Here is a 16,167-nt window from a genome sequence, read left to right on the forward strand (position 1 = left end):
TCAAACTTGCTTGGAAGTCATGACCTTTTTTTGTGACTGTTTTTAAAAATATATTTTTATTGATTTCAGAGAAGAAGGGAGAGGGAGAGAGAGAGGGAAATATCAATGATGAGAGAGAATTATTGATCGGCTGCCTCCTGCACGCCCCCTACTGGGGACTGAGCCCCAACCCGAGCATGTGCCCTTGGCCGAATCAAACCTGGGACCCTTCAGTCTGCGGGCCAATGTTCTATCCACTGAGCCAAACCAGCTAGGGCTTTATGTGACTTATTTCACTCTGAAAACTAGCCATCCTTACCTTTGGGATAAAAGAGCTTTTTAAAAACACTACTCAGATTTTTTTCTCCAATTGTTGGAAAATAGCCAAATAAAACTAAGATGCCCCCTAAATGGTCTAAATCAAGCCGAATGCAAAGCCTGTCTTCCCTTCGCAGAAGATTGTAGGAAGAATGGAGAGCACACCATGTTTAGGAAACGGGAGTTGGGGAAAAGTAATTTCATGGGAAGCATTTCCATTCTCATCAACGCACTTGCCTCTCTGAGCCCAGCGCCTGTCCTTAAACTTCCAGCTTGGCCAGCAGGTGATCAGTTGCAGGTTTCTCCTCTGGCCCTGAACTTCGAGTGTGTGGTTCCGCTTTGGTCGGCAGTTCCAGGGCTCAGGGGTGGGAGTCCAGCCCCGCGGAGCTCCGCCGGGACCCCCGATGCTGGAGAAGGTGCACTTTCCCCCCCTCTGCTTCCTCCGCAGGCTCCACCAGCTCCTCCCTGTCCGATCACTGGCTCCTGAGGCTCGGGAGCCACCCCAGCAGCACGAGGGGAAGCCTGTCGTCCTGGCGCTCGGCCCCCAGCCCCACCCAGCCCCCGGGGCCCGACCCTCTCGTTTTCACAAGCAGCCTCTCCCGTCAGGAAAAGGGTACGTTTTCTCGTGTGGTTAAATGTGCTGATTATTTTCTTGAACGAGGGCTGGATCATGGCCTTGAGTATCCCGTGTCTATCATTGTGCGAGGCTTCTTCGTCTGTCAGATCGGGTCTTCCATGCCCAGCCCTTGCCGCCCTCTCCTCCCCTGTCCTCTCCAGCAGCAGGTTCATCCTTTCTGCTCCGTGGAGCTCACTGTCTCGGGGGAGGACAACAAAGAAACAAGTAAACGGATGTGATGACATGACGTAGAGCAGGGACAAGGGGGAGAGGTGAATCGTCAGAGAAGAAGATATCGTGGCAGGGGTGAGGGAGAGAGGGCGCAGAGGCCGTGGGGGAGGGCCTTTCCACAAAGGAGGCCACTTTGGACAGAGTGAGTGAGAGTGAGGCATGGATTTGGGATGAGCGGGGGGTGTGGGAGGGCGGAAGGCACCGAGCTGTGGCGGAGCACAGTGAGCGAGGAGGACAGAGACAGGCGATCAGGGGCCAGGTCATGATGCACCTTTGGCCCATGGACTAAGGTTGCATTTTATCACAAGTACAGTGCGTAGCTTTGGGGGAATATTGATCAGAGAAGTAATGTATGTAAAAAATATATAAATATATAAATATATAAATATATATCTACACTAATAAAAGAGAAAGATGCAAATTGACCATACCTTCATGACACCCACCAGCCAATCAGGAGTGAGTATGCAAATTAACCCAACAAAGATGGCGGGTTAACTTGCATATGCAGGTGCCTAGCGGCTGGGGGTGGGGCGGGATGCGTTGCCATGGCGACGATGCAGGCGTTCCGCACTGCCTCAGCCACTCTGTGCCTCTGGACAGCGTGGGAAGGTGTAAAGGCGGCTCCGGGCTGGAATGAAGGCAGAAAGGCAGCTCAGGGCCGGAGCGAAGGTGGTGCCGGCAGCCAGGGGAAGGCAAGCCCATTCTTGCATGAATCTTCATGCATCGGGCCTCTAATATATATATATATATGTTTATATATATATGTTTATATATATACAGTGGGGCCTTGACTTACGAGTTTAATTCGTTCCGTGACGGAGCTCGTAACTCAAATTACTCGTATGTCAAATCAAAAGTGAACGAGTGAGACACGTGATGCTGGGCTGATGTTGTGGCGTTCACTGTGACGTTCGCTGCGCCAACTAGAGGTGGGGTATCTGAAGCTGGCTTGTAACCCGAATTTTAGCTCGCAACTCAAAGCAAAAAATCGGCCGAGAGACGGCTCGTATCTTGAAACACTTGTTAGTCGGGACACTCCTAAGTCAAGGCCCCACTGTATATGTATGTTTATATATACATACATATTCAAATATATGTTTTATTGATTTCAGAGAGGAAGGGAAAGGGAGAGGGAGATAGAAACATCAATGATGAGAGAGAATCAATGATCGGCTGCCCCACTCTGGAGATTGAACCTGGGCATGTGCCCTGGCTGGGAATTGAACCATGACTTCCTGGTTCATAGGTTGATGCTCAACCACTGAGCCACGCCGGCTGGGCTGATTTATATTTTTAAAAAGTCTACTCTGGCTGCCGTGTGGAGAATACATCATAGAGAGGTGAGAGTGGAAGACAGAAGGTCGATTGGGAGTCTTATATGATTGTTGAGAGTGGTGGCTTGGACAAGTGTGTTAGGTAGGAGACATCAGATCCTGGATATACTTGAAGATGGAGCTGATGGGCTTGCTGATATGAGAGAGTGAGTGATCCAGGAGGACCCTGCTTGGCTAGCATCGACGTGACTAGGTGGTCAGGTTAGTAGTGCAGTTAATGAGATGGGAAAGAATTGGGTGGGAAACAGTCAGTTTTGGAGAGAAATCTAGAAACTTGTGACTTGATAACTTTGAGAGTCCCATAAGACCTCCAAGTCAAGATGGTTTAAGACAGCGGTTCTCAACCTGTGGGTCGCGACCCCTTTGGGGGTCAAACGACCCTTTCACAGGGGTCGCCTAAGACCATCAGAAAACACATATATAATTACATATTGTTTTTGTGATTAATCACTATGCTTTAATTATGTTCAATTTGTAACAATGAAAAGGATCCTGCATATCAGATATTTACATTACGATTAATAACAGTAGCAAAATTACAGTTTTGAAGTAGCAACGAAAATCATTTTATGGTTGGGGGGTCACCACAACATGAGGAACTGTATTAAAGGGTCGCAGCATTAGGAAGGTTGAGAACCACTGGTTTAAGGAGATAAATGTTTGAGCCATCAGCACAGGGATGGACTTGAAACCCCGGGGCTGGCTGAGCTCCCCTGGGGAAGGCACAGATAGGAAGGAATGGAGACCTTCAGCGATCCCTGGAGCTCCCCACAGGAGGGTGGGCAGGGCGAGAGGCCAGCAAAGAACAGGGAGGAGCCAGGGAGATAGGAAGAAACCTGCGTGCAAATGAACCACTGATGCAGAAGAGGAAATTGTGGCCAACGGTGTCACATATGGTTGAGAGGCTAAGGTGAGGCTGGGTAAGTGATCACCAGGCTGGAGGGCCACTGTTTGAGAAGCTCTGAGGTGGCACTAAACCTGGGCAGGTAAGAATCTAGCCATAGGTGTTCAGTACTGGGTGGTACTACCTCTTCTCCCCAGGGCTGTGCCAGAGATCCTCACCGAAGCTATCTTTTCATTGATTCCAGAGAGAGGGGAAGGGAGAGGGAGAGAGAGAGAAACATTGATCGGCTGCCTCTTATATGCACCCCAACATGAGATCAAACCCAAAACTTGGGTAAGGGCCCTGACTGGAATCAAGCCCTTGACCTTTAGGTGAACGGGATGATATTCCAACCAACTGAGCCACATTGGCCAGGGCTGGGAGACGACCTTTACTGTCAAAGGCAGGGATGATGCTGTTCTGTACAGAACGGTCCCTCCCAGATGCCAGCAGTCCAAATGCCAGAGAAACACCGATAGCCGGGGAACGTCATCCTCCCAGCGGCTCTGGTTATGGGACATTGTGATAACGAGGCATTTTTAAACAAAAATGAATGGATTCGACCTTGTGGTGCTGTACTGACGTCACTGGGAATGGGTGTCGGAGAGGCTGTCCAGCAAAGGATAGAAACACGGCTTGCTTTTGCAACTTTTACAAAAACATGACCCTTAGACAATATTGCTGGGGTCCCTGGGAGTGTGGGGGCCGGGGGCTCAAGCGTCCTTGGGTTTTCAGTAGGGTAGGTGGCCCGTTGATACATTTCTTTTATGGCTTTCATTGGGCTCAGAAGCTTTGTTTTTCTCTCTTTCAGTGATTTCCAGATAGTATGTTATTTCAGTTCTGATTTCTCTTTGATCTAAAGGTTATCTGGGAGTCTCAAATATTTAAGATTTTTTTTGGTCACCTTTTTAATCTTTATTTCTAATTTTGTGGATTGTGATCCAAGAATGTGGTTCTCAAACATTCCCTTTTTGTGGGCAAGTAAGTACCTGAATATTATTGTGTTAAGTGTCCTGTGCACGTATGAAATAGTGTACACCTCACCTATTTGAGGGATGTGAGCTTTATGTCATTACTGTTAAATTAGGTGTGTCGATGGTTGTCTTCGATTCACCTATGTCTTTAAATTAACCTTGGTAGGACTGCCTGGCTGGGAAGGGGGTATATGCACCCCTTCTTGTAGAGCTATAGCTTTAATTGGGTACCCCAAGAACTTGAACAACTTTCGTTGTAAATATAAGCTTATGTTTAGCTGCTTTGGTGGGAGGGTCTGTGAGCTGATGACTGTGAGGTCTTCTTTAGAAATTGTGTCTTTTCTCATTATAATGTTGCTCTTTATCCTGCTTAATGCCTTTCATCTTAAATTCCACCTGTTCAAGATGAATAATGATATAATGATACCCCGGCATCCTTCCTTTTGGTTTGCATTTGCCTGGTATCGTTTCACCCTTCTCTTTTGCATTTGAGTCAATTTTAATCAGTTCAATACACATTCTGTTGCTTTCTTTTACTGTCAAAAATACAGAGCGTACCTTATAATGGGGAGAGTTCAGTCTGTTTATATTTAGTATAATAACTGCACAACTTGACTTCATTTTATTTAAAACTTTTTCCATTACTTGTTTCTTTTTTTTTTTTTTTTTTTACCGATTTGATTATGTTGTTATTTATTCCCTTTTTCTCCCCTTGTTCCTTTGGAAGTTCTGTTCTTTTCCATCCTGCTAATGGCTGCTTTATGTTTCCAATACTTACAATCAAATGGCTTTTCCTGTAATTATGTGGCTATGAAAGGCCAACAACTCCCTGCAAGTCCTTCTGCCCCCCCCCCCCCCCGCTTTCTCTCCTCCCCCCAGACATGTGAGGCCTACACGACGCTTCCATGTCGGCCCTCCAAACCAGGCCTTCCGATGCTTTCACGCGTTCCCTCTGGTCTGCGTTAGGCGCCCCCCCGCCTCAACCCCCGACTCTCAGATTTGCTGGGATGGCGGGATATTCTTCAGACTGCAATTAGAACTCCTCTTGCAGTACCTTTCCATCCTAAACACACTGACTTAAGGTTATGTGACACAGTCTCACCCCATCGGAGCCCCACGTGGGTGGGTGGGCGGTGCACGGACCGCGGGGTCCACTGAGCACCTCGGATGGTTCCACCCCCGCTGCCCGAGGTCTCATTCTGACCCGGGAGTGATTGGTCAGAGCTCTCCTGGGGTGTGCGCCATGTGTCCTCTAACTCTGCACGGCCGCAGGTCTTTTCTTTCACTTGGGAGTGAGTGGCGCTTGGCTGCTTTTCCCACGGCCTGCCAGGCCTCAGGGCTGCGGGTGAGGAGCCCATTTATTTATTTTTTTTCCCCATGAGAGTCACTTGGTCTTTCTGGCTGGAAGCTTTTAAGATTCTGTCTTTGACTTTGGAGTTGAGAAGTTCTACCAGAGCGTGCCTAGGGGTGTGTGTTGTCCATCAATCCCACCTAGGACTCGGGGAGGCCTTTCCTTCTACAGATGCAGGCTTTTCTTTCGGGAAATGATCTTTTTTGTTGTGTAATGGTCTCACCTGCTTTTCAAATTCCTGTTACTTGCCTGTTGTGTCTCCTGGATCTGTCCTCGGAGTCTCCTAGCTTTTCCCTGAGATTTCTGTCTCTTTGTCATTTTGCTTGGTGGTATGAGACATTGCTTTCACAATTACGGATTTTTCACAAATGCCACGATCATGTCAGGCCACAGTGTGAGTTCCCACAGGGACCTTGGATGTCTTCATTTACTGACTTGAAAAACCTGGGAGTTATATTTTCAGTCTCTTGTTTTATACCTGAGTCTCCTTAACAACTTTACGGTGTCTGTTTCCTCTGGTGGCTCCATTTCAAGGGGTTCTTCTGATGGTCGCATGTTCTGACCCTCTGATTGCTGGACCCCTCGTGTGCGCTGTTATTTTTCTGTTTCTCCCAAAGGGGCCCCCCTCCACCTTCTCTTGAGCACTGGTTATTAGAGTGGGGGGAGGGCAGTGGCCTCAGCTCCCGAGTTAGCCTTTCTCCTCGCCAGCCTCGTTCTGGAGGCTCCATCTCAGAGGCGGAGAAGGCTCAGCTCACCTGTGCAGCTTCCCCTTACCTTCTAAATGCCCGAGGGCCAGCTTGCCGGAGGCTACACTCTGCAGCTACAGCAGACTAGTCTCCAAATGCAGATCGGGGCTCAGAAGAGGAAGCCCCCTTTTCTCCCTCGATCCCAACCACGGTGGTCTCTTTCCTGCCTCCCTGGCCCTCCAAGCTTACCTGTGCCCCGGGCCTTTGCACTAGCAGCTGCCTCTGCCTGGAGCCTGTTCTCTCCAGATCTCCACGTGGCTTCTTCCCTCTCTGCCCTGAGGTCTCATCATTCCTCACGCGTCACTCACCGCCCTGTATTTCCCCCGCATTCTTCCTCATAGCTCTTGTCCTGACATCCCATGAGATCATAAAGTTTTATTTCCTGTCCAACCCCATAAGGGACAAGCGCTTTGTATTTTTTCGACAACGGTGTCCCCAGCCCTGAACACTGTCCTTAGCCCGCAGCAGGCTCTTAGGAAATATTGATTGAGTGCGGAAGTGAGTGGAAACCCTCGGAAGGTGGAAAGCACTGGCCAGGAAAGGGCTGGTCCTGTTGCCGGTGGGCACAGGATGCCGAGGAGAGGGCCCTGCCCGCCCCTGCCCACCGCGCACACTGGGGTGGCTCCACTTCCCTTTGGGGGGCTCTTGTCATTGGTGAAGATGGGCCTCTAGCCAGCGTTGCCCCGACTCCTTCAGCAAGTGAACAGCACCTGGGAAGGCTGAGAGCAGGGGCTTGGGCTGGCACTCTATGCCATGCTTGGCACACAGGGACTGGCCCTCGTTTGGCCTGGGAAAGCAGGTCCAATAAGCAGAACTTGTGCAGAGTATGCTGTTTCAGGAAATACTTAAAGATGAATGGAAGTGATGTTGAATCGGAGGGCTAGACGCCTCAGGGACTGGTCTTTACCAGGAGTCTGCACTGCCTGGCCTGTAGCTGGCTACCTTCTTGGGCACTGGTTCGCCCTGTGGCTTCAGTGCGCAAATGGATTCGGTGGAATAGGGGTGAGAGCGTGATGCCCCGCGAGCAGGAGCCGCAGTGGCCCGCCCACGGCTGTGTCCGTGCCCAGCACAGCGCCTGCAGCGTCGGAGGTGCCCACTCACTGCCGGTTCAGGGCTGGCGTTGCAGTGACTCCTGTTGAGCTGGAGGGGTCTGTGGGCACTAATGCTCTTGGCGTCTCTTTCAGGAGGCCTGCAGTCCAGGCCCTTGGTCCGGGGAGAGAGAGGCCGAAGCATCAGCATGAAGGTGCCCACTGCCTCTCGAGCCAAGCAGGGGGCCTTCAGGACCATGCCACTTCGGTGGTCTTTTGGACACAGAGAGAAACCGGTGGTGGCGTCGGTCGAGTTGGTGGAGTACTTGGAGTCCAGACGGAGGCCTCGGTCTACGAGCCAGTCCATCGTGCCGCTGCTGACGGGCGCTGCTGGCGGGGACGAGAAGTCGGCGGGGCCGAGGTCAAGTGCCACCCCCCCTGCTAAGGGTGAAGGTCGTGAGCAGCGAGCCAGCGAGAGAGGACCAGCCGGCGTGTCCTGCCCCGAGGGCCACCTCAGCCATGGTGCCGTCCCTGGAGCCTCGGATGGTCTGAACACAGCGGGGAAACTGGAGGGACATGCCGGCCACGATATCGGGCTCCCCAGGCAGTTGGATCTGCCGCTCACAGTCACACCCTCAGTGCACACTGAGAAGCGAGCCGGGCCTGAGGGCCAGAGGACTGCGAACGGGAAGGAAAGTGGCCATGTGGGGACCCAGGACGCCTCAAGTACGGTGGGCAGATCAGCTCCTCAAAATGCCTTCGCCAGGGCCAGGGCAGATGCAGAGGGAAGGGACCCTGAGACAGACAGACTCCCACAGGGGACCCTCACCCTTCTGAGGTCTGTGTTTTTGAAGAAGAACAAGAAGAATGACAGGGCTGAGGTGGCCCCCCGGGTGGCCCCAGTCTCCCTGGGGAGTGGCAGACTGAGCCCAGCGGTGGGTGAGCAGACTCGAGTCTCGTCCTCTCCCCTGCGGGTGCCGGGGGGCCTGGAGGGCGCTGTCCGCTCTGCACCCAGCTCTCTGCACCTCCCTCGCAAGGCCTGCAGGCCCCCCAGGGCGAGGGCCCCGAGCCCGGCACAGAGGAGCGTTCCCGGGGAGCACACGTCTTTCGGCAGCTTGCAGAGGGTGAAATACCACACTCTCTCCTTAAGGCGAAAGAAAACGTTACCGGAGTCCAGCTTTTGACGGTGCGTCCAGTGTCGTGTGAAGCTGGCATCCTCTCAGCTCTGCCCCAAGCAGCTGCAGGCGGCCTGGCTTGCGAGCAGGACTCTGGGAAGCCACTTGTCTTGGGACCCCTGAAAAATAAAATGTGTTTGGTCTTCACATCTAGATTTCCAACACATCCAAACACCTTCCTGTCTTGTCGGCTGCTTTTCTCCTCGTGGGACACTAGAGGGCGCTGTTGGGTCAGCATTACCGTTTCAGGGCAAGAACTGCTGTTTTGTTTAAATAAGTCCAGGACCCGAGGAATTATTTAAAGAGTGATTGGTTGTGGGCACACCTTTCAACATAACTCTGTGGGGAAGCCCAGTTAATACGAATCTTCCCTATCAAATCAAATATTGCCATTGGCTGCTCCTATTAATTTTTTTTTTTAATTTAAATAGGTGACTTAACAGGAAAAATCTTTTCCTTTTAATGTTTCTCTGGGATAAAGCACTGAAATGCCAGAAAAGTGGTAGTGACAGGCAAGATTCTAGGAGAGAGATGATTGAGGTGTTAGGAGAATATTTAATATATAACAAAATAATTGTATTAAAGATTTTCAAGGTATTTAAAAGGAACTATTTTGATACTAGGACAAAAGGAAGTTCTTTTTTAAAAAAGTTGAAGTATGAGGTGTGTGTGTACTTTTAATAAAAGCCCGTCATTGAAATATGGGAATGGCTGGATTACTCATGTTTTATAAATGGTATTGTTTTGTTCCTGCTGTATCCACTCATTGCTGTTGATATCAGACCGTCATTACTCGAGTTTCACTGGAATTTTAAAAAGCTTTTAATTAAAATGACTTGCTTTAAAATACGTTTTTATTGATTTCAGAGAGGAGAGGGGGAGAGAGAATCATTGACTGGCTGCCTCCTGCACACCCCCCTGCTGGGGATGGAGCTCGCAATCTGAGCATGTGCCCTGACCAGAGGTCAAACCATGACCTCCTGGTTCATAGGCTGACGCTCAACCATTGAGCCACGCCAGCCGGGCTAACATGACTTGCTTTATAAGACATAGAAAGCCCGGTCTGGGAGTTGAGCCTGCCCATTTCCTGGAGCTTCGCAGGCTGCTCAGCGGCCGCTCTGACAAATGCCCTGTCGCTGCTCCTGGAAGCCGTCAAGCGACCTCAGGCCTGTGGCCCGACAGTTGGGGTTCCTGGTGAGTCTGTACTTACACAGCACGCTTTCTAGAAATACTTCCTTTCTCATGGGAACCATTGGTTCCGGACATCAACTCCCCAAATGTAGTTCTCATACTCACTGCCGGGCTCACTGGTATGTCTTTGCTGTGTTTTTTTTTTTTCTTAAGAAGAAAGAATGATGTCCCTTTATGTCCCCACTGGGAAAGACGCTTGCTTTTGAGCACGAACTAAGTGGACCCGAGCTAAGGTGGACCCGGGATAACAGGAGAAGCAGGAAGCCCAGCCGCCTGACTCACCCGAGGGCACGCGCACCGTGGACCTGTGTCTGCATTTCAGAAGCCCAGGTTCTGTTCCCGTCCCGGTCCTGGCCGCTGTGCTCCGGGCGGGTGGGAGCCGTGGCTGGCCACGTCCTCTGTGGCTATGAAGTCTGGGAGCCTTCCTGCTTTATCTGGTTCGTTCTCAGATGCCGCTCATTCGTCATGTTTAGCACCCATGCTCTTTCTAAGCTCAGCGTCACTTCCTGTGTCCTCAGATGTGCTCCCCTTGTAAGGTCCCAACTTTAAATACCCCTGGGTGTGCCGAGGGGGGCCCAGAGTTAGCTGTGTTCTCCACGATGCACCGTGAGCTGGAGCGCTTGCCCTGGGCCTAATTGCTCACAGACCCTGGTGGACCCATCTTCAGCAAGGATGCCTGCCGGAGGCCCCTTGGTCTTCCCTTCCCTGAGGCTGCTTTCCCTTTTAGAGCAGCGGTTCTCAACCTGTGGGTCGCAAACCCTTTGGGGGTCGAACGACCCTTTCACAGGGGTCGCCTAAGACCATCGGAAAACACATATATAATTACATACTGTTTTTGTGATTCATCACTATGCTTTCATTATGTTCAATTTGTAACAATGAAAATACATCCTGCATATCAGATATTTACATGACGATTCATAACAGTAGCAGAATTACAGTTACGAAGTAGCAACGGAAATAATTTTATGGTTGGGGGTCCCCACAACATGAGGAACTGTATTAAAGGGTCGTGGCATTAGGAAGGTTGAGAACCACTGTTCTAGAGGAATCAGTAGGGAAGGCTGTGAGGACAGACCATGTCTCTATCGAAATAAACCTACGTTTCTATGAAAATTGAACCTTTTGTTTTCTTGCAGCCTGCATACAATTAAACCTTGTTTATTTGGCCCGTGTTAGCCTTTGAGTCTGACATGCTTGCTGTGAAATCTCCCTGCCATCTTTGACCTCATTTCTCCCTACCCCTCACCCCCAATCCGTTGCCAGTTCCACATTCCTTGCATCACTTGCCTCTGTCTTTGCCTCCTTCCCCCTGACCCTCTGTAGCCATCACCTGCGTTATTGCAGCAGCCTCCTAATACAGCTGCCAGCTGACGCAGCCCTGCTGATTGGGCCGCCCTCAGGGCACCAGGCTCCAGCGTTTCTGACCTTCTATCCCAGTGGTTCTCAACCTTGGCTGCACATTAGAATCACCTGGGAATCTTTTCAAAATCCTGATTTCTGGGCCCCATCCTCTGGAAATTCTGTTTCTTCGTTACTAATGTTGTGGCCCCGCCCCATAACAAAGAAACAGAATTTCCGGAGGATGAGGCCCAGAAATCAGGATTTTAAAAAGATTCCCAGGTGATTCTAATGTGCAGCCAAGGTTGAGAACCACTGCTCTATCCACAGCAAAACTGTCCTCCTATGAACCCTGCCCTCGCAGCCAAGGGGTCTGTCTGCTCACGTGTAGTAAGACACATGTCACTGAGCAGATTGGTTTGGAATATTCTGGAGATAACAGTTCTACCTTAGAGGGGCTTGTTTTGGTGTCTGAGATTCCCACTCGCAATTTTGGAGCATATAAGGCCCTTCAATGAGGAGCTGCTTAGTTCTCCGATGCCGTCCAGAGCCAGCTGTTCCCGGGGGCTTGGGAAGTGCCCTAGAAGGATGCCTGTGTCTGCTGGAGAGATGGGCTGTTTCCTCTGGTTTTTGACTTTCCCCAAAGGAGTCTCACGATTCTTCTGGGTGTTGGCCATGTCGGTCAAGATCCAGGCTGGAAACAGATCCACTCGAATAGGGTGTATGAGTTTCCTGTGGCTGCTGTAACAAATACCACAGCCTGGGTGGCTTAGAACAACAGAAACGTATTGCCTCACAGCTCTGGAGGCCCGAAGTCAGATCAAGGGGTCAGCAGGGCCCTGCTCTCAGGACAGCTGTAGGGGAGAATCCCTCTTTGCCTCTTCCTGGCTTTTGGTGGTTGGCTTGCAGTCCTCGGCCTTTTTTTGGCTTGCAGCTGCGTAAATCCAATCTCTGTCCTGGTTACGCATGGCTGCTCCCTGTGTGTCTGTCTTCACATGGCTTTCTTCTCAAGGACACCGGTCCATTGAATTAGGGCTCCATCCTACGCCAGCAAGACCTCATGTTAACTAGTTACATCTGCGATGACCCTATGTCCAAATAAGGTGACATTGCTAAGGTACTGGGGGTTAAGACTCCAACATATCTTTTTATGGGGGATACAACTCAGCTCATAAGATGTGGTGTCCAGGAGAGCTTAACGAATGGGCTGGGAATGGAGGTCAAGGTCAAGGGCAACCAACAAGGTGCTGCAGCTCCCAGGGCAAACAGCCAGGAGCCATGGCCACCCTGGCATCGGAAGGCCAAAGGGAAGGAGCAGTTTGAGTGTGACCCGAGGGCACAGCTGCGGGACAGGAGCGGTGGCTTTCAGGGGTGCATTGCAGTCATGTCACAGCAGTGGAAGGGGTGGAGGGGGGCTGGGGGACTAAATCCTGGGGCCTCATTCCCTTCCTGCCCCCCAACCACCGATGGCTGACCCCAGTCAGCAGCCGGGACGAGAGCGCCCTCTGCTGCAGTCCTGGGCACTCAGGCGGAGAGGGAACACAGTCCTGGACACGGACTGGCTGTCTCCAGCGGAGTCTCTATGGTGCCGTCTTCCCTCAGCCGGACTCCGGGTGGCCCCTGAAGCTGCTCTCACCTTTAAAGATTCTGGCTCTTCAGAAAAGTGCCCACGTGTGAACAGTGCGTGCCAGGGGGCGTGAGTGTTTCTCTGCTTCTTTATGCTTCTCACTTTTTTCAATTAAAAAAATTTTGTAGATATTGGGAGGAAAAAACCAGAAAACCCCATTTATGTCACCCACATGGAGTAGTGCGGGCTGTGTCAAGCTTTGCCGTGTCGCCTGGTGGTCTGGGACAGTCCTTCTGTGTCCTAAGGGCGTGCCATCCTCAGGCTGCCTCAGAGCATCACAGAGCATGCTCTCCCTCAGTTTTCTCATCTGTGAAATGGGTTTGTCAGCCCTTCCAGGGAATCAAATTTGATGTGAAGACCAAATGGGACCTTGGAGGGGGATACTCATTGGAGATTATGAGCTGCACATAATCTTGTGGGATTATTACTACTAAGCTCTACAGTGTCTTGGTGGAAAGTAGCTATAGAATAGGTTTGGAGCCACAGTGACACCTTGTGGCCAGTCCTCATATTGCATGACACTTTGCCCCCTCAATTTAAAGTAATTTCCCCCCCTCTATGTTTGAAGCTTTCTTTGTGGGCTTTCCTTTAGTGGGCTGGTGAGATACCCATCCTGAGTGGGCAGCAGAGCATGAGTGGACACAGGCACACCTGAAAGCCAGTAAGGGCATCCAGTCAGAGGGATGCCGAAGTTCGTGGACAGGAAATTCAACTTCAGGGCGTTTGGTGTGTGGGACAGCCAGTCCTGAAGCTGGGTCCACCTGCAGGTCTCTGACCCCCACCGCGGCGCTGCAGGGCGCCCTCTGCGGGTTGCAGGGGAACAGCGGAGCAGACCCACGGACATGGGAGGTCCTTATCCCTTTCCTTGCTGTCCTTTCAGGGAATCTGGGTCTGAGGTCTTCCAACTCCAAGTTCTTGCCTTCCCAGAATGCAGCTCAGTGCTAGTGTAGATGCATCCCTGACGCAGTTCCTCCCTGCCTGTCCACCCCCACCCCATCCAAGGATCATCCCCTGGGCCCCACTCCAATAAACTACCCGAGAAGAGGCAGAGCCCCACAGGGAGCTGGTCAGGACCCCACCGCCTGAGTCTGGGTCATGGCCAAGCGTGGCTGGAGCCCAGCCTAGTGCATCCTCAGGACTGGCTGCCTGTGGCCACGGCTCCAGGCCTACTCATCCTGAAGCTGTCATCTCTGTCTCTGGCCACCAATCAAGTTTTAGCTTTTTTGTTTTGTTTTATTGCTGCTGTTGTTCTCCCTCCAGCCCTAAGCTCCCTCCTGCCCTCCAATGATTCTGGTCTGAGCACCCCTCTAGCAGCCAGCGCCCTCAACAACAGTAACAAGACCTCTCAAAAAATAGACCATTATCTGCTGCCTCTAGGCCTGTCCTGCCTGCTGCTTAGCCGACTCCTGAATTCTGGTGCCACATCCCAACCATCAGCCTTGTCCTGGGTGGGCCAGGTTCCTTGGTGATCTCGCGATCCTAGGTATTTTGCCTTTTAAATAAGGTTTACAGCGCAGCCAGTGTGGTTCAGTGGTTGAGTGTCGACCTATGCACCAGAAGGTGGCGGTGTGATTCCCGGCCAGCGCACATGCCCTGACTGTGGGCTCGATCCCCAGTGGGGGACGTGCAGGAGGCAGCCAATCAATGATTCTCTCTCATCATGGATGTTTCTATCTCTCTCTTTCCTTCTCCCTTCCTCTCTGAAATTAATAAAAATATATTTAAAAATAAATTAAGGTTTATACATGTGCATATGTATACCATATGCATGTTCGTTTTGTAAATAGCAAATTTGAGCCCCCTTTCATCTATAAATATGACAAAGGTTGGAATCAGCAGTTACAATATTGATGCAAAAAGCGTGCCCTACACTTTCCAAGATCCCAAGAACCATTAACCGTTTTGTGTAAGAAAAACTAAACAAAGAGAAACACCCATCAGTAACAAGGGTGGCAGTTCCCAATGCGTTTCGCTGTGAGGATGTAAGCAAAGGCTGGGAGGCGGTGGATGCCGCGGGCAGGAGTTCTGAACATCTGTTGCCCCTTAGAATCAACTGAGAAACGTGATAAAAACAGCAGTGCCCGGGCCCCCCTTCCGGCCAATGAAGTCTAGGGAAGGGGCTCATTCAGAGACGCTGCTAGGACAGATAATCACAGCTCTTCGCCGCTGCCAGCCCGCCGGGAGCTGCCAGCCCTGTGGCTATTGCAATTCGGGTTGATTAGAATGAAACAAAGTGAAAAATCCCCTTTCGTAGCTGCACAGGCTACATGTCGAGGGCTCAGCAGCCACATGTGGCTAATGGTTGGTTATCATATTGAAAAATGCAGATGACAGAATGTTTCCACCGTGGACAAGAAGGGGCTGCGTGCTCACCCGACAAGCTCAGGGTAGGCCTGCCTGCTGGGTCCTGCACACGCAGAGACCAAAAGGAACCGCATAGGACGGTCTGACATGAAAACTTTCTGACTAAAAGCAAGTCATGGCGGGTAGTCATGTCCTAGGCCGGCATCTTCCCTGACAAAGGTCAGTCTGTACCTTAACTGCGCCTGTCCATTTTCCTGTTGCATCTACGATGACATATCTTTAGGATGTCAGGGTAACTTCCCTTTTCCACACCCTCACTGCCCCAGAGCAGAGACCACAAATGCCCGCATTGCTCTGTGATCGTGTTAGTTGTTAACTGCTAAGTCTCCTACACCCGCCAATGGAGAGAAGTATGTGTCTCTATTCATTTTACTTTTTATCCGTTCCCAGAGATTTCCCTGCCTCCCCAATCTATCACCAATGGACTTCCGGTAACTCCTTGCACCTCCTCCTTTGATTTTAATGTATAAAATAGGGTGCGAAGCTGCCATTCTCCGGAGCACTTTCTCACTCCGTTGAGATTTTGCTTCCCAACAGTTGTCGTCAGTTGGGCTCAGATAAGCTCATAAAAATTATCTGCAGGTTTAAAGGTTTCTCACGGTGACACATCCCTGCAGGAAGGTCTACGTGGCAGGGCTGCCCGTGGGGTTGCCAAGCCCTGCCTGTTCTTGGAGGCTGATGTGGGCCAGTGGCCCTTACTAAACTGGAAGTGGTTTTCTGAGTGAGTTCCTAGGCAGGCTGATGGCCGTGTGTGCATGTGTGTGTGTGTGTGTGTGTGCGTGTGTGGTGTTAGGTCCACTCTGGTTCCTGTTTTCTGCTCAGATGTCACCCTACAGAGTCAAGAAGCTTCTGGAAGTGTGTCCTGGGAATGTCGAGTGGAGACACCCAGAGCGCCCCGGGCCATCCTTGCCAGGATGGTGAGCATCTCCCACCAGGAGGACAGGTTCGGGGGGGAAGGGGGGGCTTGTGTGGGACCCCCAGTGCCGAGAGGACAGAAGAACCGTCG

General features: G+C 51.1%; 1 protein-coding gene across 8 annotated transcripts in view; it reads left to right on the top strand.

The window, feature by feature from the left end:
- USP43 (ubiquitin specific peptidase 43) overlaps window positions 1-8,785 on the top strand; it is a 54,223-nt gene extending 45,438 nt beyond the window's left edge. For all 8 annotated transcript variants that reach the window (XM_036341591.1, XM_036341592.1, XM_036341595.1 and 5 more), the window contains 2 exons: window positions 746-910; window positions 7,620-8,785. In XM_036341591.1, coding sequence (XP_036197484.1) covers window positions 746-910; window positions 7,620-8,647 — 1,193 coding nt within the window. In that variant the 3' untranslated portion in view covers window positions 8,648-8,785. The remainder of the gene's footprint in view (window positions 1-745; window positions 911-7,619) is intronic.
- Window positions 8,786-16,167: the final 7,382 nt, after the last annotated feature.

Source organism: Myotis myotis, unplaced genomic scaffold, assembly GCF_014108235.1.
Source record: "Myotis myotis isolate mMyoMyo1 unplaced genomic scaffold, mMyoMyo1.p scaffold_m19_p_17, whole genome shotgun sequence".
Classification (NCBI taxonomy): Eukaryota; Metazoa; Chordata; class Mammalia; order Chiroptera; family Vespertilionidae; genus Myotis; species Myotis myotis.